The following is a 26750-nucleotide window of genomic DNA, read 5'->3' as shown; positions in this document are numbered from 1 at the left end:
ATTTACATTTAAATCAACCATTCTTTTCTGAATAAAGGGACTATTTGATGTGAGTTACGATTTATATGTTATTATATGTTATTTTCTGCTTCTTATCAGGTCCCGTTCTCGTGACCGAAGCAGGAGCCGCTCCCGCTCTCGCTCACGCTCCAGGGAGAGGAGGAGGAGGGATCGCAGCCGATCCCGCTCTCGCAGCCGAGGACGCCGTCACCGCTCCAAACCCAAGTAAATGCAGGAAAACAGCTTACACAGTTCACACGACACCCACAAAGCATGTAACTACTGTAAGCTATTGTATTGACAGGCCTGTATTGCAATGGTCAGGGTGACTTTAAGTTCCCCTTGTGTGCATTTGCACAGTTTATACTGGCATGTCCTTGACTTTTATTTTGAAAGGCAGCTTTTTCATATTTAATCATGTCACATAGCAGTAAAACTTCACTTTAAAGAAAGAAGAAAAATAAATTGGCAACCTTTTGAATTCATACTCCAAACAAATACGAGGCAAACACATTATAGTAACGGCTAGCTGCATAGCAAACTGAGCTAACTAGCTAACGACCACTGCAGTTAGCGGCAGTGGTCCAGAATGGGAGCTCAGAATGGTATTCCAAGACAGGACAGCTCGAGGCTAGCTGGTTAGCGTGCTAACTTAAGTAGACACCTCTGCAAATAACGTCAAAACGCTTGTTTCTTAACATTTTGTTGATCAGTTTGGTTATTTCTAGATTTTTGTAAACTAAAAATCTCACATATTGCACCTTTAATTGGCGACACATCTCATAATCTGTCTATATTTTGGCAGAAGCAGAAGTTTTTTGCAAGGGTCTTTGGTTTTAGCAGATTGATAAGCAGGATGTTGGACTCAAAGTTGGTAGTGTATGTCACGCATGCTTCTTTCTTCTGTAAGCTTGTACTTGTGTAACTCCCCTCATGATCTCATACTGTCTCATCACCCAGGTCATCCAAGGAAGCAGCTGAGGACGCTGTCACAGCAGTGAGCAAACCTCCAGACACAAGTAAATGCATGAAAAGAACTTACACAGTTCACACAAAGCCCACACACTATGCAACTACACAGAAACAGCTCCAACCTTCCAATCTTATGTGTAAATTTTGGCAGAAGCTTGAAGTTATTCACAACTACATAATCTCATTGTTTTTAGTAGATAAGCAGGATATTTCACTCCCTTGCGGTCATATACAGAATCTAAATAAACTCCTTCATACTGTGTTTTATTTGGTTCTTTATACGCTCTTGCTTTCTACTTTTTTCTGTATCTCCTACTGTCCCGTCCCCCAGGTTGTCCAGGGACCAAGAACTCCCATCCAGAGACCGGTGACGGGAGCGAGATAGACGGAGACAGTATGAATGGCAGGTCGGACTCTCGCAGGGGAGACGACAGGGTCATGGGGGACGACTGAAGACCACACTCCCATCAATCAAGACACACAGCCTCCTCCTGTCTCCCTCACCTGTCTTTCCATTTAAAATAAGATAATGTTTCACAGTCCTTTGCCTTGACCCTGTGGTTCTGCACCATTTAATGCAGCCGAGCCAGAGTGTCATTGAAATATCGTATGGATTAATTTTTCTAGCATCCAGATATATGAGAAGATTGGATTGGATTGTGGGATTAGTTATTGATCAGTAGTAGAGTGTATTATAATACCTACATCTGTAATTTGGTGGCTGAATCTTGTCTCATAATTTGTTTCTATCTTGATTTCTTTTATTTACAATAATGAAAATAAATGGTTACTGTGTAGGCACGAGAAGCAGAAGGTTCAGAAGTGATACATCTGACATTCAGTGCTAAAACTGTACATACCTTTTATTAGTCAAGTCATGGAATTCAAATTTTAGCCCAATTTGGACAAATTCCCCTGTATTCAATGGATGCATTGCTTTGACCTCATGTGTGAAGTCATCTGTTTATGTCCTGCTGGAAATCTTTCTTTAAAGTTTCAAATAAAAAAAAAATCCCACCATTTTAATCTTTATTGTCTGCTGGTCTTTCTTGTCAAGGTCATGTCATGTTTATCATGGATGAAGTATTTTACAAAGATAAATACAGTAAGTATACACGGCAGAAATGAGACAAAAAACTATTAACATGAACATCAACAACACACATTACAAATAGTGTACTTCACTGTGAATATATTTCATTTGAACAGCATCTGCTTCGAGTAAAATCCTAAAGTTCTGACTCGCTGCCAAATACTTCAGTTTTAAGAAGTAATTACATCATAATGACACTTATGTAGCACGATGGAGAGTCGAGTCGCTGTCATTCTTCCTCTCATGTGAATTTAATTAATTATTAAGTGACGACACCACCAGAAGAACTTGATCCTTCATCTGACACTCTTCATGTTTAACGCCCGCGCCTCACAATGTGCTGCTCTCCAGTTTCAGATCAACCTTCATTTTCTGCTTCTCCATGACAGCCTCCAACTCTGTGGCTCTGCGGGCATCCTGGTGAAAGAAGAACCAAATTAGGTTTATGTGGTGTTGATGTGGCCTACAAGACTGGCTATAGACCTCTGCTTTGATGACACAGCTTCGTAGCAGACGTCATTTAAAATATGCAGGTATAAAGAATAAATTAACATTGGGAAATTATTCAAAGTATATTCTGTCTTTGGTGATCAGTAAATTATGCCAAGGATTCTTTTCTCATGAAAGATTTATATGAAAGTCATGTCAATACTTCATTTTCCAATTTAGAATAACATATCTAAAAACCATAATTGATGCACTCTTCTCCCAAGAAGCCTGGATGCATTTTACCGTGAGCTCATGACTCTGAAATGAACTGCCAGAAGAGGTTTGATATGATTAACATGAAAAAACACTTACTTATTTACTATTCACCATTTTGTCTGTCTGTGCTTGCTGTGAAAAGTTGTTCTACACTTTTCCTGATACTTCCCCACACTCAAATATTGACTGATATTTGTTTCGTGCTTACTCAATACCTTTGTCACTGATAAGCCGATCAAACTGGGAAATAAGGTCAGGCTTTAAATTACCTCCAGCAGTGCTTTCTGCACTGTGAGCTGGCTGTACACTCTGGCGCCCTCATCTGGAATCACAGCTCGTAGCTCCTCCTTGTTGAGGGAAAAGAGCTGGGCGCCTGTCAGCACTCCCAAACATGTCACCGTCCTGAGGGACAAAACATTAAAAAGACCTCAGAGTCAGAATCTAGATAATCAAAACTTGATGAGCTTCTCAATGAATTTTGATTTTGAGTTTTGAGCTTCTAAGCGTCCCATAACAATATTATCTATCCAAGCAGAACCAGGAAATGTACACTGATAAAGGAAACCTTTTTCCTTTTAAGCTATCAGTGTTCAAGGAAGGACCTTTAAAAAAATGAATGACATTGTACGGGCAGCACTCCCGGTTTGTAAACAGGTCTGAAGTCAGCAGTTGTTTTGTCACTCACGGTTCACTGAAGCCCTTCCCTCGGAGCCACTCGGCCACTTCGTCTGGAGGAGAGTGGTAGTCCAGAGGGACAGAGGTCTCTGAGGAGCGAGGGATGACCAGAGGTTTGTTCAGACTGGCCTTTCCGTTTGTCAGCCTGTGGAGCAGCTCGTCATTCACCAACATGACTGAAAAGATTCACAGTGACAGAAAGAATTTCAATATTTAAGCCTTTACATGACCAAATGGTAACGTAGCTACATGACTGAGTGGGAAAAACTAAAGACAAGCATTTCATTCCCACGGCAGAAGTCAGAGGTGGAAAGTAACTAAATACATGTACTGAAGTTTAGTTACTCGTACTTTATTATTTCTATTTTCTGTTTTCTATATACATATATATATATATGAGTAACATTTTTAATGCAATACTTTTACCTGTAAACACTGTACACTATATTCATGTACATTTTACTTACATAATACATAATTAAGTACTAGTATATGTGTAGTTTTTTTTTTTGGTACTATTTTTTTTTTGTTAATCTCTTTATTTTTGCTTATGTCACTTTCTTGATAGGCCGGCTGTGGTGACATTACACATTGACAGACCTTAAAGTGGAACATCTAGCGGCTTTTGCCAACTTTTATCATTTATTTGGAGAGATTTGGTTATTTTCTATGTTAGATAAACTAATTTAAGCTCAGTTTTCTCATTCTTTAACTGTTTTGGACAGATCCCTTCAGTAACATGAATAAAAAACAAATGATCTTTTTCATTTTTAAGAAAATACCACTTAATTAGGGAATTCGGGCATCGTCTTCACTTCCTGTCCATCCAATATTTGTCTTCTCTGACTCACGTACACAATGACTGTTTCACAAACAGTCTTGGACTTTAAAGCTCTTTCAAGCATTTAAAGAGCTTTAAGCATTTATAGGACACACCCATACACCCTACACAAACATATATTGTTCAGTACCTTTATTATCTGTGTCATCTCGAGATGGTATATGTTGGTTGTATGCTGGTAAGCTGTGCGGGCGCTGCTGGGAGGGGGAGGGGTAGGGAGAGTGGGCCTGGTGTGGAGCAGGAGGGCTGGGCGGGATTGTGGAGAAAGTCTTGGCGAGGGGCGGCGGAGCTGGAGCCTGGTGGAGGGGGGAGAAGACAACACTGGAATTCACTCAGGTACTCCTGCAGGTGAGATAATACTTTTGTGCTTGTATGAGTTGTGTGTGTGTGTGCCTGTGTGTGTGTGTTTTTGTGTCTTACACTGGGGGGTCTGTTGGTGACGGGGCTGTCTATGTGAGTCAGAGGTTCCAGGATGTTGAAGGGCACAAACCCGATCTGGTTGAAGCGATTACGGACCTTCCACCAGCGCTTGGATGATTCGATCACCTGTCAGACGTAGGAGACATCATTATGCAAATGATACATGATGTTCACTTTTATACACGCTTCACCGTGGCTTCCTGAATGCACCATGAGAGCTGTGTGATTTTCATTACCTCGAGTGTCTCCCCCTGCTGCACTGAAAGCTCAGTGCTGTTCCTGGCTATGAAGTCGTACGAGCAGCTGTAGAGTCTCTCAGACTCTGGTGGGAGTGAGCTGCTATCTCTGACGGAAAAAGGAGACAGACACTGTTATTCACACAGTCAGGGGTAAATTGTTGGGGCTAAGTGGTTTGCTTGTTAAAGGTGACCTACGTTTCATCACTGATGTGGGAGGGAGGTCCGACTGGCTGAGGTGGTTGTTGCTGCAATGCGAGAAAAGATAGACATTCATAACTTTACGGCTCACACGGCTACCAACAAAATGGGTAAGGTGTCATCATACAGAGGGGATGTGGGTGGTTACCAAAATAAAAGACTCAAAGTTTGAGTTTTGAGAATTTCCTCTTTTATGAGGAAGCTGTCAAAAGAAAATTAGGCAACTAAAAGAGTAAAGATTGAATTGCAAGTCATTTCATCTGCAAAACACCTCTCCAACTTGAAAAAGACACCCTAACCATGGAGCCCTGAAGATCGATGGATCACCTGACACACAAAGTGTGTGAGTGTCTAGCCCAAATCACAGGCAGGTATTCCATACCTCCTGTTTTACACGGAGGTCCTCATGTTTGTGCTCTGACTCAACTGGATCCTCCCAAACCTGCCCGTCCGCCCTCAATGCTTCCGGCTTCCAACCATCCAAGAACACGGGGGTGTATGGCGCTACGGGCCCTCTGAGCTGAGAGCTGAGAAAGCACAAAGAGTAACTTACATTAGACCTCATTGAACTTGGGCTCAACTTTACAGTGTGACCAAAACTATGATGACAGTCAAACAGTTCCATCTAGTTCTGGGAAGTTAATACCAAAGCTGACAGTTTGGTTTAAAAGCTGCCAGTAGCCACTATTCTGTGGTGTTACTAAATATTTTCACACTGGACCATTTTCATGCCTGAGAAATCTCTCTGAAATACAGGACATGTTGAATGTGGCCACACTATTTATATTGCTGGCCGGGTGGAAAGATTTATTTCACTAAAATTCCCCATTGAAACTTTATGGTTTGGAGCAGATCTTTAAAAAACAATGAATCAAATAAAATTTAACTGTAAGTTTTATGTTCTCATGCAGCTTCACAGATGTGAAGAATCACATATGAGATTAGCAGTTAGTTCCTCATTTGTTCCACATAACTACTCAAAATGACTCAAAAGTCTCTTTTTGTAAAGTGTTACCACTAGTCATGCATTTAAATCTTTACTTAATTAAAAGTCTTACCTTTATAATATAATATCATAATTGCATTGTTGGGTTATTTTTTGAATTATTAGTAAAGTAATTTGTAACTAAAGTCATCAAGTATTTGTAGTATATTTGCCTCTGAAATGTAGCGGAGTAGAAATATAAAGTAGCAGAACAATGTAGGACAAGAACCTAAATAATGTACTTAAGTACAGTACTTGTACAGTAAATGTACTTAGATACTTTCCACCACTGGCAGAAAAAATGAGTCCAGTAAGATAAGAAGACAAAAACACCTTAATTACACCATGAGTGTATATACAAGTATAACGATCAGGAGAAGCCAGGCAAAATAAAGTAACACTTGGTTATTATTCTTGACAAATGTATCTCAAGTCTCTTTTAAAAATACCGCCATTACACTGTCTGATCCAATGTTGTCGGTACTGACCGTGGGAGTGTCCAGTTAGGACCCAGAGACGTCCACAGCTGCCTCTCCTCCTCACTCAGGCTGTCTTGTAGCAGGGTGATGGCAGAGTTGGTCATGGCAGGGCTGGACACTGAGGCTCCCATAGCTGGTCCCCCAGTTGTCTTCACCATCTGTGCACACATACAGATACCGTAAGACAAAACCAGTGCACTCAGTCTGCAACAACTGGCATGATACTGAAAGTCCAACAATCACTGGTGTGTTAGAAAGTCGAGGAGATTCCTGCTGATAGCAGTTTGTGCACATTAGGAATTCAGCTAAACGCATTTTTTTCTTCTGTTAGCACACTGACAATCAAAGTGCAGACACCCACACACAAAAAGTGACGCACAAAGACCCAGAGATATGAGGCCGTGTGACTCCGTTCAGGCATGTCAATATGCACAAATCAAACACACCCATTCCACCCTTTGATTCTGTTGGTGAGGACTGATTCATGTCTGAATAGAGGAGGCCAGGCATCAAACATCAACCCGACACACCTGAAATTCCACGTCTGATGCTTTACATTTTATTTGAAATCAGTCAAATGCGGTTTATTTTTGAATTCTTTCAGTTTCTGTAATAGTTTTGACTGAAGACTACATTATTGTAGTAGATACATGTTTCTAGAACTAATATTTTATCATATTTTATGAATCTGAATGCATTTGATTTTAAATAAAGTAACATAGGAATAATTTTTGATAGCTTCGTAATTCAAAGCAGCAGTCAGGGGACAACAAGTCAAACCCAAATCCAAACCAAACGTCTTAGAGACCGAGAAGAACCCATGCCCACATACAAACACTGCCATTCGAACATGATCATACAAATGCTGCATTTATCAAGTGTTTAGAGTTTCAATCAGGCTGATACACAGGGAACTACCTTGTGTAAATACTGACTTACTCAACTAGACTGACAATTCCATTATTTTGACATGACACACACTCAGCTCAGCTCAGGGACAAACATCACTCACTATAATCCTAGGTTTAAACTATTACCTTTAGGTAACTCATTGAAATAACAACTTGTATATACCTACAAATTACCAGGGCAGTCTCCAAATTGTATCTACACCTTTTATCCTCTGTTCACTTGGCCCCAAATAGTAAATGATGTGACATCGTTAACACAAGGACACTAGATTTATTTTAAGATGTTCGCCATGTCCGACTCAAGCTTTTTATCTGTGCTGCTATAAAAGACGAGGCCGTGTGTTTACAGCAATAGCAACAACAGGCGTTGCCTCCACAAGTCCTGCTGACGGAGACGTCGATGTTATAACGCTCACTCACCATATCCAAAGGTTTGAATACGTGGTGAACAAGCTCCTCTGATGAAGGGTTGGAGATGGATGATTTCAGACGGGCCTGTAAAGAAACAAATAGGGGAATTAACTATGGAGCACAGTAAAATAACTATAACAAATAAAATGTGATCTGACTGAATACACACCAGCAGGCTGAAGCAATATTTGAATTTCTGGAAAATATCGATGAACTCCTCCTCTGGTGGCGGGCGGGCCTTTGCAGTGAGTATATCCTCTGAAATAGTGGCATGGAAAGGAAATAGGTCACCAACAGTCTTATCAGGACCTAGATATAGCTGCAGTGATTAGCTGATTGATTGATTGGTCAGTTTAAATTAAATTAACTGGCTACTAGTTTGATAAACAATTAATTATTTCATTTTTCAAAAAAACATGTCGAACAATTGCTGGTTCCTGCTTCTTTGATGTAAGGATTTGCTGCGTTTCTTTGTCACTAACATCTGGGTCAATCAATTTATCATCCCACATAAATAAGGAAGAAGCTTAATCCAGTCATGAAGAATACAAATAGCTAAACTAGTTCCGCTTAAAAGCTAAGCTAGCTTAGCAGAGTAGCAGTAACTGTTGGACCAGTTTTTAACTCTTTAAGCTACTTTTTAATCACTGATTTAAACATATGGAGGTGTAAATTAATGTTTTTTTCCCGAAAGGATTATAAAATTACGTTTTTGTGGTAAAATAGTAGGACCACAATACAAAAATACATAAAATGAGGGAGTGCTATCCATCAATTAACAGTTCCCCCAGTCAACTTAAAAACTTTTTCTCAACATTAGCCTTTCTGCAGTTACGAGGGCAGTATAGACTGGATGATTAATCATTTAATTGTGACAAAATAAATCATTGTTGCAGGCCTACAGCTGTGTTTTTTTCTTCAACAGCCTCTCTTCTTACCTTCAGCACTTTGCTTTTTACTTTTCTTTTTCTTCTTCTTCCTCTGGTTCAGCACCGTTGCGGCCTCTGCTGTCTGCTGCAGCTTGCCCATGAAGTTCTCGATGTCGTCGAAACAGTGGTTGAGGATCCCCTGAGGGAGAGAGAACCCGGTTACCCAGCGGTTATGCTGCTCGTAATGTGAATTGTGGCCAGAGATGACCCAACGGGAACTCAAAAATAGGTGACGAGGTGACATACCACTTCTCTCTCCGCTCGCAGGAAGGAGATGTCAGGCCCGCCGTTCAAGCCGTTCGCTGTTGCAGACAAGACGAGAGGATTCAGGTAATCCATTTTCACTCATGGTCCTGGTCTTTGCTGCATTTCCTGCCCCCTTTACCCTTGAAACCCACCCCTCTTACACACACAAAGCAATCTCTGTGCTCCTACATACCTCTTACTTCTCTCTTTCCCCTCTTCTAACTTTCCCATCATGTGAATTAAGTCTTTTTTCTTACCTCTGAGTCCTGGGTAAGGTGGAGGGTTGGCTGGTGGCGGGTTTGGAGCATGTTGGATCGGGGGGCTCGGGATTTCATAGGGGTCAATCATCTCTCCCCCACTCTGAGGGAGCCTGAAGGAACAAGAAGAGACATTCAAACCCTGGTACACTCACAACTTTTGTTCTCAGGGTCATGTTCTTCCTGTTGATGTTGGCAGCATTAACACCCTTTAAGAAGTCAAACACGCATTCATAAACAAGACATTTTACTGGAGACATCCTCATTCTGGCGTTGGAGGACATCTTTGATCCAGCGAGACAAGACAGTCCTCTATCAACAGACTTAATTTGATGCCTCTGAAATTCAATCCTGCAGCCCTTATTCCACTGTCAAAGTACAGTAAACAGTCTGACTGTGCTTTCTCATGACTACACCCTGGATTATACATAACAATAGACTTAAATTGAAATTCTCAGCAAGCAACAGGACAGTTTTTAAAAGCAAAATACAAAGATGTGAATCACTGTCGGTGAAAACTTTTGTATCTTCTCCAACTCTTGCGGTCCCTGAAGCTAAATGCAAATAGTTCTGGCTAAAACCATTGTTTAATTGAAGCATCATCTTTCCCTTTTCCTGTCTGTCTGTCTGTCTGTCTGTCTGTCTTACCACATATGTCTGTCCTTCCCACGTCCTTTAAATAGAAGTGTATCTTAAAATCAGGTAATCCTGTCAGGGGCCCGATCTTGAGCCTGCACACTGCCGCCGCCGTCGTCCCTCCTCTGCTCTCTCTCTGCCTTTCTGTCACAATGGCCGTGTTATCTCTGTCACACCTTAACCTAAGTTATGTGGAAACCGGTAAAACAAGTCTTTCTCTCCCTCTCTCAGCTGTTTACACTGTCCTCTCTGCCTCTCTCCCTCCCTCCCTCCCTCTCAGGCAGGTGGATGACGGCTGCTTTGATTCAGTGGAAAAATTATACATAATGGCAATAAAAGAGAAGAAAGGCAAACTGTATTATCTGTGTCTGTCTTTTTGTTTAGCTTATTGTCTGCTATTATAAGGCCGTCCTCCTCTGGTACAATATGAGCACAAACACACACAATAGAAACACAGTTTCCTCCATTTAGATCTGGAAATTGAGCACTTAAATGCTAGAATTTCAGGAAGAAGTAACATCAAATAGATACTTCCGTTTTAATGAGCACCATTTTACTTATTTTTAACGGATCGTATTTTGGAGTTTGTGACCATGACTTTCACTGTACCTCAAGACTTCGGGGAGCTCTTTATTCTTTCTTTTAGAGGTATCAGACACTGCGTGTGAGATGTCCTCACAGATTTCCTCCGCCTGAAAGAATAGGAATATGGAAGTGGCATCACTTGTAAAACCGGAACCAGTCTGATGATTTGTCAAAGGGATGTTCATTCTATTGTTATTACTCACCTTCACAGTCTCGCAGTTAAAGAAGTGAATGTCTGGCTTCTTTTGCTCTGAACTTTGGCAGACCAGCAGGAGGAGGGATGGGAAGTGTTTTTCTGTGTTCACGGCATCGCAGCGGTAGATGGATTTGAAAGAGTATCTCTCCAGCTCGTCCTGAACAGATAGATGAATATAAAAGGTCATTATGGATGGCATAAATCACATCTTTGTTTACTTCCATTCACATCCTACAATCTCTGTTGACCATCATGTATCTGTTCTCACCTGGCTCTTTATGTCTCTGAGGTGAATAGCTTCTTCCCCGACATCCAGGTACATCTGTTGGCTCCACAGCTTCTTGTTCTGCGCCAGGAAGGAGAGACGTGCCTGGGCCTCCTCCACACCCTGCACATCCCCGTCCTGGAGTGAGAACGTCAGCAGGTGCTGCGAAGCGAGGAGAGAGAGAAGTGAAAACAGTGAGGAAGTGAGGAAAAATGCATCTTAAAATAAATTTGAGGAAAAGAGTTGAGAAGACTTACATTTACGAGAAACCGTGAGATGTTTGTCATTCTTTGGCCACCTTGTCAGCCGCTCTGGAGTGAGAAAAAGTTTAAGTTAGAACGGCTTTCTATAAATACACAGCTGGGGAGAGGAGATCAGAAAACATTTTAGGTGGAGCTATAAAGGAACTTGATCCACTCATATGTAGACACTTGCTGCTCAAGTCTTTCTTTAAACTAAGACATCGGAGCAAGCGCCTGCTAAAGAAACACCATCAATCAAATTTACTTTTCCCCTGTTTGAGTTGACGTCAGCCTCTGCTTCAGTAACCTGGGATTATGTGCGTGAGCAGGTCGCCCAACCAGTCTGACGACCATACAGTGTGTCTCACCATTCAACTCCTCAGCGCCCATCAATACTGGGATCACTGGTATCAACGGGGCGAACGTGTCAATCGTTAAGACTGGTTTCATTCAAAATGACTTGTTACCATCTTACTTGTTCATACAGTCAGTGCCAAATTGGTGTTGTACTCATATGTGGTGTAGCATTTCAAAATAAAAGTGTAAGACAGAGCAATTGTCGTGGCAATTTGTGCACAATATTCTGAAATGAAAAAGTGAAAGTATATTTTAAGATATTTAGCATACTGAGAATTAATGTCTCTTTATAACAAAACTGTAATGAGAAATAGACCTCAGCCACCTATTAATAACTATTACGTAACACCCAGTATCAGCCATGCAGTATTCTTATAACGTACTCCATGTACTCTTCATAGGTCATATTTATATTACAACACGACTTGGGAGGAAAAAGGTCTGGAGTGTTTTAGTCAGAATTTTGCAAAATACAAAAAAATGTGTTACAATAGGGACATGCACCACGATTCAGTTAAGTGTACAGATGTTTTGGACTTTTGAAATTCAATAACCGACAAAAAGCATTAATTAACAGTAGCTACGTATTTCTTGAAATAGCTATAAACATAACTAGCAGCATATATATGTATATATATATAAATATCTGACATGTCTTTGAGTTCTGATTCATGGTCATGTCCGAATTCCTTCAAGTATTTTAAGTAGTCTTAAATGTTACCAGTTCTGACTATTACAGACTCTGATTAGTAAAAAATGGATGTTAATTCAACTTACCGGGATTGATGGGCTTCTGATACTTTATTCCGGATGTTAATAGCTGTCTATGTGTGTCTCCACTGACAGTGAAACCTGTCCCGTGTCTCAGCAGACCTGCAGGTATCTCCCTCCTCAATTTTCTCTCTCTTCTATTGAAACCTTTTACAGAGCAGAGGTGTGTCACCTTGCACAGCCCCGCCCTCTACCACTCCACCTTAGAGATAAAAATATTTACTCAGTCTCTCACCTGTTGGAACACATTGGGGAAAATGTGAAGGCTGAGGTCATGGCTTTTGTTTTTCTCCCTCTTGGAATTTGTGATTGATTTTTAGCAACCCAGAGAGTTTAAACCTCACATCTAATGAATAAAGGCTGATCCTAATATTTTCTTTTAGACTTTTTAACAAAAGTTAAAAAGCAGTGTGGGTTTTGATCAGCGTTTTTAAGCCTTAATGTCAAGAAATAACAAAAAAAACAACAGAAAACACTTTTCTAACCAGTTTCAGCAAGTGCTGACAGGGGCAACCTCTGGCATCCATACATGGAGGTGAAAAAATGGGAAAGTGGGGTGTCACATTTCACAACAGTCCTAAACAGGAGGTAGACAAGGCCCCATTTTATCCTCCAATAGAGGAGATAGGCGGAGTCAGGTGAAGCTGGACAAGCGGGGGTTTCCATTCCTCAGTTGACTTTGAGTTTGAGGACGTTTGGGATCATTTTCCAGGGATCTCTGCTTTTTGTGCCACAAGGTATTTATACGTTATTACAGATGCATGACATTATTCCCAAGCGCGTAGGAGCATACTGTTGTGTTTGAGGAAGTCGTGGCAGGAGACTTGTGTGTTTTGACTCTGACACAAGCATACGTGGCATACAGCGTGTGTCAATGCGTGTGTGTGTGTGTGTGTGTGTGTGTGTGTGCGCGCGGTGAGGTCCAGAGAAATGTCAGTGTGCCAGGTCAGTGCGACCGGATAAAAGGACAGTGGATCCTGTTGGACTAAAAAAAGGGACATTTTTGCATAAACTGAACATTAATACTGTTGTAGCCACTAAACTACACTTTGTTCTACTTTGCCAGAAAACGGTGATGACAGGAGGAGACTGTTGCATCAGCCGATGATTTTTCTATTTTTCTTTTTTTTTTTTTTCATAAACTAACATGATCTAAAACAGAGAGTTGTTATCTGATAAGAAACTGTCTCAGGTGAGGTACAGAAGGTGCACACATGCGACGTGTTAACGTTTGACACTATAGAAAACGTGGAATCAAAGGAGATCAAATGATTTCAACTTTATTCCTTCAACTTTGTTAAACTAATTATTTTGACAGCTCCTGTTCTGACATACATATGCCTAATTATGGGCTCGTGGTGTCTCTACTTCCGCTTTTGAACTGCGTGTTTAACCTGGCATGTCGCACGTGCTGGAAAATAAAATCCTAAGAGGATCGTGTTAGGGTTATGCGGCGTTCAGGGACCCCGGTGTGTGTGTGTATGAGAGCCATCGGGACTCAGTCATGCAGACCATTTAAATTGAGCAACAAGCTGCAAATGTCGAGTTTGACCACAAAATGTCAACCTCCCCGGCAACCCTTTCATTAAAACAAAAGAAATACAGCAGTGCTGGAAAACAACTAACTACATTTATTTGAGTACTGTACAGTATTTTGAGGTACATTTCAGAGATAGATATTGTATTTTTAAATGCACCATATTTAATTGAGAGCTAAAATCAGGCTACCAGTTATTGTCAAATATAATAGTGTATTAAGTAGATTAAATTAGCACACCAGTAATAAGCCAGTTATAACGTTATAAGAAATGAATTGTAAAAAAATAATATTGTCAAATGCCTCTTTTCTATGACTGTAATGAATATTCTACTCTTATTTTTCTTGATAATAGGCTACTGCAAGTATATTTTGCTGATAATACTTGCAGGATGGAGTCTTTTTTACACCGTGTGGTATCACTACTTTATTTTTTACTTATACAGAAATGATCTGAAACCTCCTCCACCACTGCATTACAATGAGCCATAAGATTCACTGACAACTTTTAAAATAAAGTTAATTGTAGCTTCAAATGTTGGCTGCAAATGATCATTATTATTTAATCTGGGCAAACAAAAATAAATCTAATATTCAACAATTTTGATCATTGGTTATTTCCAACAGTCAGTAATTTGATGTGATGATGTGATGATTTGCTGGTTCTCTTTGTTTATGTACTCGTAAATGTATTATAATTTTAGGTTTTGCATTGCTAGTATAACAAAACAAGCAGTTGGAAGACATCACTTTAAAAAACAATAATGTATGTAATTTTGTAACTGATTTATTAGAAAAAATTCTCAACATAATATAACAGATAGGCTTATCAAATCAAATCAAATCAAATTTTATTTATATAACCCAAAATCACAATCACATTGCCTCAATGGGCTTTACAGTCTGTACAGTGAGCGACATCCTCTGTCCTTAGACCCTTGATTCGAGTGAGGAAAAACTTGCCATCTTGATGGAAAAAAAACGACCCTTTTAACAGGGGGGGAAAAAAAGACGATGGAAGAAACCTCAGGAAGAGCCACAGAGGAGGGATCCCTCTTCCAGGACGGACAGACATGCAATAGATGTCGCATTTACAGAAAGAACAGCAAATCACAGTTTACAGGTTGCATTGACAGAAAATCTGATACAAATTATATATGTAAGGTGTGTGGATCCAGGAGACGACTGTGCAGGACGAGGCATCGCCAGGTGGTGGGTGCCCGAGCCACATGACCTCCTGTCCAACATGGTGACCTGGAAGAGGGCAGGCCACACAGGATAATTAGTGATAGATAGAGAGATCAGAGTGAGGAGGCCTCAATATTTACAGGAATACAGTTATAAGGAGATAGTAAAACAAGGAGGTGTGACAATCCAGATCCGACAGTATGTGAGGCTGTAGGGGCCAGGATTGGGAGATGGTCCCTGGGGCCCGAGGTCATCAGAAGTGAGCCTGAATGGAAGAGAGTAGGAGGAGGAGGAGGAGAAAGAGGAGGAGGAAGCTATAGAGCGTGAAAGTGACACAGCTTGCAGCTTGTGGGAACAGAAAGCAAAACAAAGTTAGAGAAATGCAATGTTAATCAGAAAGCAAAGTATTACTCGTCGGCAGGACAATGTGGAGTCTAATACTATAGTTCACTCACTGAGACTGAGACCAACCCACTGAGGAAGCTAGCAATCGATGTCAAGGACTAATTGAAGGCTAAGTCAAAAAAGTGAGTTTTGAGTTTAGATTTAAAGGCGTCAATAGAGCCAGACTGTCTGATATCAGCTGGGAGGTTATTCCAGAAGAAGGGGGCCTGATAGGAGAAAGCCCTGCAGCCAGCTGATTTCTTCTTCACCCTGGGAACCATCAGGAGCCCTGAATTTTGAGAGGTTAATGCACGCGTTGGAGTATACGGTATAATAAGATCTGACATGTACGACGGGGCAAGACCTTAAAGTCTGATCTTATATGTATTGGGAGCCAGTGCAGTGAGGCTAGGATTGGTGTAATATGATCAAATTGTCTTGTACGTGTTAAGACAATAGCTGCAGCTTATAAAACTAACAATTAGTCGCCACATGTGGCACTCCTCTGGTGTGCTCTGTATTTGGGTACTAGTGCCCGTGCCAACAGGGTGGCCAGATTTCGTACAGTCCCTGAAGTCACCATTGTGTAGTAGGTGGGGTGGGGCTCATTGTGTTGCATCACGCGGAAGAAACGAGCCCACAGATTCACCAACCACGAGAAAGCGCGGTCTGTGGCGGAACTAGCACGCCGATCGCCTGCATCTGTTTAACATTACATGTCGGTAGAGTTAAATATCGCCATCAGACTGTCTCGTGTGTTTGGTGTCATCTGAGGAGCAGAAACAGGAGAATAAGTTAGCTCGCGCTGTTTGACATCACAGAGGGTCCCAGCCGCTGCTGCACGTGCTCGTTTCCTCTGAACGGACCGACGAACACAAATATTCGCTTCAAATTCTTCATTTTCTGCCGTCCTCGGTGCTTCTTCTACCTCTTCCTTGATGACACTAGCCGGTGAACAGGTCAGTTTGGGTTTTTTTTTATCGGTCGTGTCTTTGTTTACAGTCCAGACAAAAACAGACGGTCGGGTTAATCCAGCCTTGGCCATGCTGGAGCTCACACTGCCTTGTTTGGTAGGAGTGCAGAAGACTTGATCACTTAAAAACGATGATATGAACATGTGTTAGGCTCCAAGTGCTGTAAGTAATGTACATATATATGTTTATTGGACCCATTTGGTCTCAGTAGGGATTATTTTACACCTGGGTTATAAGAGGGATATCATTAGTGTAATGATTAACCACCTGGTGTGATACCTGGGCAGCTTACTGTCAGATGCTCCAGTGTCCATCTGCCCAGCTAACGCTAACCTGCAACAAGTCCTACCCTCGTTCATGAAACTGCATTGGAAAGACTTCAAAATGGCCATATAGTTGAACGAACACCCCTTCAAAACAATTAAAAGCAGAATTTGAAGACACACAGGGGGTAGGATATATTGCAGAACTACATAGTAGTATGTAATATATTGGCAACTGAGTGTGAAATGAAGACCAAAGCGTGGGAACTGGGAACTTCCCTGAGAAAAATCTGTCTGAAGTTTGTTTCATGCATTCTGGTGACTTCTAAAGAATTAAAATACCAACATAAGGCCACTGCAACAGCATTTCTATGTTAAATACTTTTACTTTTAATTCTACAGAATATTCAGAATAATTAATAATAATTTGCCTCTGGCATGAACTTGCATGAATCTGGCGTAAACAGATATTCATCAGTTTTCATCCATTTTATGCTGCTGACCCTAAGAGAGTCCGTGCATACCACTGCCTGTGTTTATCAGCCTCTTGCTAGTGACTGACGTCAGTGATCCGCAGGAAAAAAATTATCTGGAAGGTTTTACAAAATCCATGTCCCTTTCTTTAACATCTTTCAATAAGAGCCGCAAATTCGTCTTCCCAGGGTGTCTGAAATTTGCTTATTTCTTTCGATTCTCCATTTCCCCGTCTCTTTCTCACTCACTGAGCTGGACGAGGCGCAACAGAACAGTGAGTCTACAAGCTGTGCAGTGTCAAGACAGGTTGTGATTACTAAAAGAGGGGAAAAGGTGCAAGAATTTGTCATAAATTGGGAGAAATACAGGAGAATTGTGACCTTGGGAGGAATCCAGGAGAGGGCAATAAAACACGGGAGTCTCATGGATAAATCGGGAGGGTTAGCAAGTATGCACACCACCAAAGCAAATACAATACTATAATTTCTGGCTGGAGTTAGAGCAGGAGGTCTATTTTTGGTACGCAACAGATAAAGGCCACAAATGACTCTGGCGCTTCCCCAAAACAACTGTTTAGCGGCAGAAAAGTCCTCATAAATCTGTACAAAAATCATAGCTGGGTTGACCATCGTGGATAATCAGCCACAGTCTTTAGTCCTACTTCACCAGTGCGGTGGTTACGTACTGTTTAACATTTTGATCAGTTTTTTTCTTTTGTCCCCTACTGTCTTAGATGGAGAAGCAGCCTTTGCCAACTGACGATGACACGACAGGAACCGCAGAGTCCAGGATTGACGGCTACGTTGGTGAGGAGGACCAGCAGGGCTCGTCTGAGCCTGCCGCTCGAGCAGGATGGAACAGTAAAATAGAGTATTTTTTGGCTCAGGTGGGATTCAGTGTCGGGCTCGGCAACGTCTGGCGATTTCCATATTTGTGCCATCAAAATGGAGGAGGTGAGTACCGATGATGATGATTATTATTGGTATTATCATCTGTGTTAGATGGCTGCTACAAGTTTGGGTCCTGTGGGTCCTAGGGGACCAAACACAAATGTTGTGTGTGCAGGATAGACAGTATTGACTCAAATGAGAGTGGGTATTCAGTGTCATCCTCTCAGGACGTGCATGTGGTGAAAAAGAGACCACATTAATATTATAACTATGCATATAAATACATTAACTACCAAATGTATGCCTCTGAATCTGAGCTGTACACTATGAACTAACGCTGAAACTAAACTGAACACTGCTGCTCTAAAGTTCCCACATCTGGTGTTTGTCTGTTGCCAGGCGAAACATAAACTCCAAGGGAAAATACAGACACGGTCCATAACAATTTAATCAATTTTGGGTTCAGACTGGCACAAGTTGAAGGTGTTTAAACCATAATGTAATAATGCTATTTGTAAGTTTATGGAACAGTTGAGCTGCTGTGTTTGCAATTTTCTTGATAAAAAACAAATCTGCTACGGAGGATAGGAAGCATAGATATGATATATTTTCAAAGAACATTTTGTCCTGCAGGCTGCAGGAATCAGAACGGTTCTCGTCCTTCAAAGTATCAAAGCTCCTTTACTAACTGTGTGCTGGTCACCTTTTATCCTCAGGAGCTTTTCTCTTCCTGTACGTGCTGCTCATGCTGGTTGTGGGCATTCCCTTGTTCTTCCTGGAGCTTGCAGCCGGTCAGGCCATCAGACAGGGCAGCATCGGAGTCTGGAAGTACATCTCCCCCAGGCTTGCAGGGATTGGCTACTCCAGCTGTGTGGTAAGAAACTGATTGTTAAATGATTGATCCACCTTCTAATAGTATTAGATCGTTCAGTATATGATGTTAGATGCATTTCAGGTGCCATTATGATTCTGCTTCAGTCAGTAATTTTTTGTTTTCCATTTGCCCGTCTACCACAACGTCAACCCACATTCTTAGTGCTGTATGTGTATTATCTATTGAATCTATTCTTTAATACATTATTTAATTTTTTTACTAACCTGATAATCCTTCTGTCCTCAGGTATGCTTCTTTGTGGCTCTGTACTACAATGTGATCCTTGCATGGAGTCTTTTCTATCTTGGGAACTCATTCCAGTACCCTTTACCTTGGCAGCAGTGTCCTAAAGAGGGGAATGTAACAGGTAAACACACAGCATTAAGGTTCAAAACTGGCAAGACATATTAATTGTTAATGTATGAGTTGTAGTTAATCATCTTTTTTTCCCTCTTTACACCAGTAAAAGAATGTGAAAAGAGCTCCGCCACGTCGTATTTCTGGTACCGCAAAGCTTTGGATATCACAGACTCGATTGATGAGACAGGCTCTTTCAACCCTTACATCGTCTGCTGTCTGCTGGCGGCCTGGACCATTGTGTGCCTGGGAATGTTCAAGGGTATCAAGACCTCTGTCAAGGTAACTGTGACTGTTGATTTTACTGTCAGTGAAGCTGTGGCTTTAAAAGAATTTGGTATTTTTTGCTTATTTTTAGCAACCGTCAGATAATCTGGAGCTATAAACTGCAACTACTGTACTGAAACATTTTGAAATAGATTTTTAATAGATGAGTTATTACTTCAAACATTGGATTTAAATTAATAGCATAAATATGTTTTATACATTATGATATTCATGTAGCGCGGTTCATACATGCAGATGTGTATGCATTTTTAAAGGGAAAGGTTGGTTTGATATGAAAAATAAGTATGTTCCATGGCGTTAAGTTCATTTCATCACATTACAGTGTTTACTTTTGGACCAGCTGAGCAGAAGACTGAGCATTAAATGAAAAAAATGTAAAAGGAAGCCCCGTTTTACTGAAAAACTTAATCACAATAGTGCATTGCATGTTTCATTGTTTGGACATTCTGGGTCCTCAGTTCTCAGTCCAAATCCCAGTCATGTGTTGGGCTTAGATTTCAGTGTTTGCTGTGCATGTGGAGTTTCTGGAATGTCTGGCTTAGTTGTTGACCCAGTTCAAATGGCACAATCCACATTACACAACTTCCCCCAGTACTTTTAGGAAGTAAACATACTTTTTTTTAAAAACTACAGTGTTGTTTTGTTTTTCCTATCACACAAGTTCTACAAACATACCATGTGGAAAATATTCTTTTCTGTGTTTTATGTTCAAGCTAACATCTTAGTTGAAGTTTTATCCCACTAAGGCTGACATCAGCTGTTTCGCGCAATTACTGCCTTAAGCACTTGGCATCTCAATTACAGGGGCCATATGTTTAGTGTTTAAGAAGCAGCAGATTAGATGAAACCTCAGTTATTATCTCTGTGGGGAAAATTGGTTGTTATAGCTACAAAATTAGTAGGATTCAGAAGGGAACAAACTTAAAGACAGTGTACTTAAGCATAAGGAATGTAACAAAGCAATTTAAGGATAAGAGACCGTGGGGATGCAGCTTACTAACAAGAAAAATGGAAATTTATAGTGCATTTATTCCTGTAAATATTTGGCAAAAAAGAGAGGGAGCCAGCTCAAGAGAGGTTCTCCCAACGTACCTGTGCATACAGATAGAAACAAATAACTGTCTTTCACTGCTAACTTGTTAATTAAATATTTTTTTCTCATTTCATAGGTGATGTACTTCTCCTCCATCTTCCCCTATGTGGTGCTGTTCTGCTTCCTTGTCCGAGGACTCCTGCTGGATGGGGCCTTAGAGGGAATCAGCTACATGTTCTACCCCAAGGTATCTGCACTTAATATGTCTGCAGTGTAGAGAAGGCCTGCAGATATGAATATTTCTCTGACGCCCTTGTTGTTCCCTCTACACATTTGTAGGTGGAAATCTGGGCAGACGTGCAGGTGTGGCGGCAGGCAGCAACACAGGTCTTCTTTGCCTTAGGCCTCGGCTTTGGGTCCATTATTGCCTACTCCTCCTACAACCCCAAGAACAACAACTGCCACCGTGATGCCTTCACTGTGTCTTCCATAAACTTCCTCACATCTGTGCTGGCTACTCTTGTGGTGTTTTCTGTGCTCGGCTTCCGGGCCAAACAAAAGGTCACAGAGTGTGTTGTCAGGTATGTTTTAAGTAGAGGGCAAAGACTGAGTTATGCATCAAAACACTCGTACGTCATGACTTTAAATATAAGTCTCTATTGTGTAAATATGTCTTTGTCCCCCACATTGGCATAGGGATGTTTGTCTTGACAAATATATAACGTTTTGTTGTTTTGTTTAACTGCATGTTTTCACTTACATTTTCTGTTGTCTTTTTTTCTTTTCTTAGTAATTTGAAGACATTATCAGACCAGCTTCGCAGTGGGAATCTGGACACGAGCCTGAATCCAAGCTTCGACTATTCTAATCCCAGTGCTGTGGCAGTAGAGGACTACACTGCCTGGTTTAAACAGTATGGAAATATGGTGCCTGGCAATTTAACAGAGTGTGACCTGGAAAAGGAGATGCAGAAGGTAAAGACTGTTAATTTGCTTTAATGGAATTGTTTTAATTTGATGTGCTGTACATAAAAACTAAAGCTCCTGTTTGCGTTCAGGGTGTGGAAGGCACGGGTCTAGCTTTTATTGCCTTCACAGAGGCCATGTCACTCCTGCCCGGCAGCCCCTTCTGGTCAGCGCTCTTCTTTCTCATGCTGCTCAACTTAGGACTCAGCACCATGTTTGGCACCATGGAGGGCATCCTCGCTCCACTCACTGACCGCTTCAAAACTCTGGCCAACAACAAGACCAAACTCACAAGTAAACACCCGTTTCGCCTCTGTGCAAGCCTCATAGTCTCATTACTGACATGACTCAAGAAAGTTTAGGTTTGTGACAAGATGGTGTGTGTACCAACGCAGTAAAACTTTGATTCTGCAATTTATTCATTATACACACCTTACTTCACTACCCTGGTACTAAACTATTACGTTTACCTGCTGCAGTTATTCTGGATAAACCACAAATGTTTTTCTCTCCTCAGTGCTTGATTGTATCTGTTCTCTATAAGTTGTGTGTTATCCTAACATGTTTGTTCTATGTTGTTGCAGTTTTCAGCTGCGTCATTGGCTTTCTACTTGGTCTGCTCTTCACCCAGCGCTGTGGGAACTACTTTGTGACGATGTTTGATGATTACTCTGCCACTCTGCCCCTCATCATTGTGGTGGTGTTTGAGACCTTCAGTGTGTCTTGGCTATATGGAGCTGACAGGTGAGGTCTTTTTTTTTTTCTTCTTCTTCCATATTTTCATCTTAAATCCGATGCAAATGTCAACAGATCAGTTTTGCTCTCAGTCTTATCAGTGTTTGTCACAAACATATGTCATTTCTGAAAGTTTACCACTCTGTTTCTGAAGATTCCTTGATGACATTGAGGTAATGCTGGGCTGGCGTCCCAGTGTGATTTACAAGTACCTGTGGAAATACATCTGCCTGCTTGCTATGCTGGGGCTGCTGGCAGCAACCATCATTCGTATGTTCATCAAACACCCAACGTATATGGCATGGAACCATGAGACGGTATGTGGAACAATATTAAACAGAAATAAAACTCCTTTAAACTAAATACTCCACTAAATACTCCAAAAACATCTCTTTAAAATGGCCTTGGGCATTGACATGTTTTTGTCTGCGGGGTTTGTCAAGTATAGTAAAATCTGAAACCACAAGAGCTGCCAAAGACATGTTGCATCTTGTGTAAGGCAAACAGCTCTTTTGCACCATTTAAAAAAACAACTACCACAACACCTACTCCACACCTACTTCCCTGCTTGAAAGAAATAATTGCTGAGGAATATCTCTCAGTTCACACTGACTATGTGCTGTAGAACAGTCAATCGTTCTAGTTGTTTAAGTTCTTGAATGATTAACTTCTTTTTTAATTTTTTCAGGCTTCTGAGGAGTACCTGGAGTACCCTGGCTGGGCTCTGGCTGTCTTGGCCCTGCTAATCATATTTGCCATGATGCCTGTCCCTGTAGCTCTGATCCATGCTGTTCTGCAGGACAGAATGAAGCAAACCTCCAGAGACACAGAGATTGGTCAGTACAGCATTGTTAACAGTGAGGACAAGTGTGAAACTCCGATGACTGACATGTCAGAGCTGGACCAAATGAGTGGAACTGCTGCTTCCTCTTCCTAAAAATGGGACATGTTACGCAGTCAGGAATGACTGGCAGTAAGCAGTCAAATTTACAGTTCAATTCAATTATGTCACAGCTTTTAGTGCAGCTGTGGCACAGGGAGCAAAATGTGTGATAAAAGATACATTATTTTAATATTTAAAAACATTTTCCACTTTTTTATTTTAACATAAATTAAGTCCAAACATATCCACGGGATAGTCATTTTATTGTGATATGGAATAAATGAAGATATGTAACAAATAACTTATTTCTGTGTGGAAACTATGAGGTAGAATTTTCAACCACTGTTAATTGTTACAGAGTCATTTTCCAGATGAGCAAAAACAATGTATGAGTTTTTGGTATAAGCCATAGACATCACATCATGTTCCTACCTATTTTTTCTTTTTTTTTTTGTCCAAAAAGTTCACCTGTCTATTTTTTGGGAAATGTCCTGTGTTTATATCAGTCTTTTTACACTTTTAGAAAAGCACTCTCATGTGAGATGCACCTCATCATGTCTATAATCCATAAATGCCACTTTGACAATGAATGTCGCAAAAATGGTCAGTTTACTAAACCAGCGACCTTTTACTCCTTGTTTTGTTGAGGACTGAATTACAGTTTGTCACTGTTCAAAGTATCTTGTGCATTAACCCTTAATTTTTTACAGCACAGTAAATGAGACAGTTGTTATGACAATTGTTTCTTCTGTATGAGTTGAGTTACAATAGACTGAGCCTGAAACTGGAATGTCAGTGTGAAACTGTTACACCAGGAACGAGTTAATTCAGCTATGCTTAAACTAGGTACAGTGTTAACGTTATCCCTACACAGAAGCCATCTATGTTTACAGCTCAACAAACACCTGAGTCTCTGTGGTTCTTCAGTTTGATATTACACTGTATGTTTGCAGGTGTATTGTGTAGCTTCACAATTTATTTTATAGGTATATAACCTTTCTGTGCAAACCAACCTGAAACCCAACAGCTGATAGAACTGTATTTGAGAATACAGCTTTTGGTTTTGTCTTGAGGTGATTTTCACTTAACTGTTCTTTTTATGTTAAAAGATATCAAGTTTCCATCAACTATGTTGATTTCAGTGATGTCTGACATTAGCTACAAAAGGGAGGGGAAAAAATCATCCTTCCTGCAGTATTGTGGAGCTCACAGGCACATGGACTGTTGACAGCCTGCTGTCTGATTTTACTGAACTGGTTTGTAAAGTGACAACATGGTACAAATATTAAGGTTAAATCCTATTTTAATGTAAATATGTATATAGCGCAAGCAAAAAGGAAAAAAAAAACTCAAGAACACATGTAATTTGAAAATTTGCAAGACAGTTTGTTGTTGTTTTTATAAGCTTTGGTTTAAGAAGAAATAAGCTGCATGTTTGTTTTAACAGACAATGAACACAAAGTACTTCTTCACTTGAGATTTTATGTGGCTGTAAATTTAATGTGTCTATTTTGTAAATGCCTTTTTAGACTTAATTGTTTGGTCACAATTGTCGTAGCCTTTTTTCTGAAATTGAAAGTGTAGTTTTTTACATTTTCAGTGGGTTACTATCAAGGATGAATCAACCTTAAAAGCTGTTAAATGTATGTACCAAAACTAAGTGCCTTCAGATGTAAAGAGGCTGATTGAACAAAATGTTAAAAACATTTTAACATACCATGTACTGTTTTAAGACTTTTCTTTTGGCAGATCCACTTTTAGTGTATGTAGTCTGTGTGTATATAATGATTTTTTTTTTTTTTTTAAGAAAATGTAATATAATGTCATCACAATGTAATATATTTTAGCTATTTTTTTTCCAACAACACATCAGCATTTGAAATGCAGCTTAAGCTTGCAGTTTAAACTTGCTCAGACTTTATTTCTGCGGTATTCTCTTTTCTATATTTACATTTCCCAAAAGTTTTTTTTGAGGACGTTTGTCTATTGTCTTTCAAAAAGGGCTCTAAATCTGAATTCAAAATGTTATTTTGAAATTTTAAATGAGTTGTACAAAGGAAATACTTGATTAAAACTCAGTGCACAAATGACAAATTTTCCTCCATCTTTCCTTTTGGTATAAATTTGTTAAATACCGTATGTTGTTTCATTGTATCCTGTCATGCATTGTGTTAACATTACAAGGTATGTACAGTGGAGCTGGCTGGTGCTTATAGTTCAGGTTCAGTGTTGTGAGAACATGAAATTTGACCAAAAACTGAGTATTTAGCAATGAAGTATTCCTGTCAAGACGTAGCAGATATGATCAGTGGGACACTGATTGAATGTCATACAGCTGCTCCCTCAGATAGTGATGTTTTCTTTTTATAATCTACCTTGGAAAACACAATACACAGTTTTCTAGTATTTCCTGCAGGGTGTCTCCACTGAAGCATTTGGTGGTTTTGTAAATGACTTGAAAGCCTGGAGACTTTCAGTTTCTACAGAGTGAAGAGTACTTCTCATGTTTTCTACCTAAACACGCTTGCTGTGTGCTGGCGCCCACCTACACTTTATCTTCCTGGGAAAAGTTGAAGCATAATGAGACTTCTGCCAGGGTAAACATCTGAACAGCTGTACATAAAGACAACATGAAGATATGCTTTTCATTCTGACCTGTGATTGGGCAGGATGAAACTGAATCTGCCTGATTGGGAAATGTTTTGAAGTCTTCACAGCTTTGACTGACTGTAGGTAGATTTCAGTTTGTATTTGCCGAAAAGGTGCAGGTGGCCTGAAACAAGATGCATGTAGCTATCAAGACCTAGAGTATTGTAGCTTTCAAAACAGTTTCGGCACATATCTTTGTTTTTCTTTCTTATCAATCAGTCCTTCAGCAGCTTGAGTGTCCTTGCCCAGAGAACACACTGCCCTTACTGAAAAGTGTTTCAAAGCCACCAACTCTGAGACTGACAGGGTGAATAACTATACTGTATACAGTGTAGATCTCTAGTTTATTCATTAACGTAAAGAGTAAAGTAAAATATAATTTTTTTATGCATCTAAAAAAAGAAAACACTTGATGTTCATAATAATTCTGCAGTTCCAGGAAAACTTGTAGAAGAGTGAATTAATAAACTGACAGTTTTTCCCAGTTCTTTAAACATATTTCCTGAATCTCTTGCTCAGTTCTTCAAAACTAAACACAGGACTGAAACAGCTAACCATTTTGTACTCTACATATCTCTTGTGAAATGAGACACTGAACTCAAAATTCTTTACAGCAAAATGATGCACTCAGCTTCATCATATGATTGTTGATGAAGGTTCTCAGTCATCCAGGTCATGGTAATTCTAAGTGCTATATTGTAGGCAACTGGACTTGTTTCAGTTTCTTCACGACGTTTCACCTCTCATCCAAGAGGCCTCTTCAGTTCAGTTCAGGTCATATGATTAAATTTAGAACACAGCCATCTAAATAATGTTTACATACTGTATATAGGCTCCATGAGG

General features: G+C 40.3%; 2 protein-coding genes across 4 annotated transcripts; one reads left to right on the top strand and one right to left on the bottom strand.

The window, feature by feature from the left end:
- Positions 1–1993: 1993 nt before the first annotated feature.
- On the bottom strand, positions 1994–18917 carry eps8l1b (EPS8 signaling adaptor L1b). Of its 3 annotated transcripts, none has more exons than XM_084343118.1 (19): positions 18827–18917; positions 11301–11354; positions 11047–11205; positions 10786–10935; positions 10607–10689; positions 9362–9474; positions 9105–9160; positions 8868–8997; positions 8099–8187; positions 7939–8013; positions 6617–6765; positions 5526–5670; positions 5141–5190; positions 4943–5051; positions 4707–4832; positions 4417–4582; positions 3456–3621; positions 3040–3172; positions 1994–2482 (listed from the first exon to the last, which is right to left on the bottom strand). In XM_084343118.1, exons 2-19 carry the CDS (start codon positions 11328–11330, stop codon positions 2396–2398), a joined length of 2016 nt encoding a protein of 671 aa, XP_084199244.1. In that variant the 5' UTR covers positions 11331–11354; positions 18827–18917; the 3' UTR covers positions 1994–2395. The 3 variants fall into 3 exon arrangements, with proteins under 3 accessions (XP_084199244.1, XP_084199243.1, XP_084199245.1); XM_084343117.1 differs by lacking the exon at positions 18827–18917 and adding an exon at positions 12420–12475; XM_084343119.1 differs by lacking the exons at positions 10607–10689; positions 10786–10935; positions 11047–11205; positions 11301–11354; positions 18827–18917 and adding an exon at positions 10010–10131.
- On the top strand, positions 15283–25056 carry LOC311250952 (sodium-dependent neutral amino acid transporter B(0)AT2-like). The gene is made up of 12 exons (XM_084343120.1): positions 15283–16481; positions 17967–18186; positions 18840–18997; positions 19244–19364; positions 19461–19636; positions 20812–20922; positions 21015–21256; positions 21466–21649; positions 21733–21934; positions 22225–22384; positions 22530–22692; positions 23064–25056. Exons 1-12 carry the CDS (start codon positions 16461–16463, stop codon positions 23310–23312), a joined length of 2007 nt encoding a protein of 668 aa, XP_084199246.1. The 5' UTR covers positions 15283–16460; the 3' UTR covers positions 23313–25056.
- Positions 25057–26750: the final 1694 nt, after the last annotated feature.

This window comes from Pagrus pagrus, assembly GCF_965226575.1.
Source record: "Pagrus pagrus genome assembly, chromosome: 21".
Taxonomy (NCBI): Eukaryota; Metazoa; Chordata; class Actinopteri; order Spariformes; family Sparidae; genus Pagrus; species Pagrus pagrus.
The sequence above is the reverse complement of the archived record's forward strand: the minus strand, read 5'-3'. Positions and strand labels throughout refer to the sequence as shown.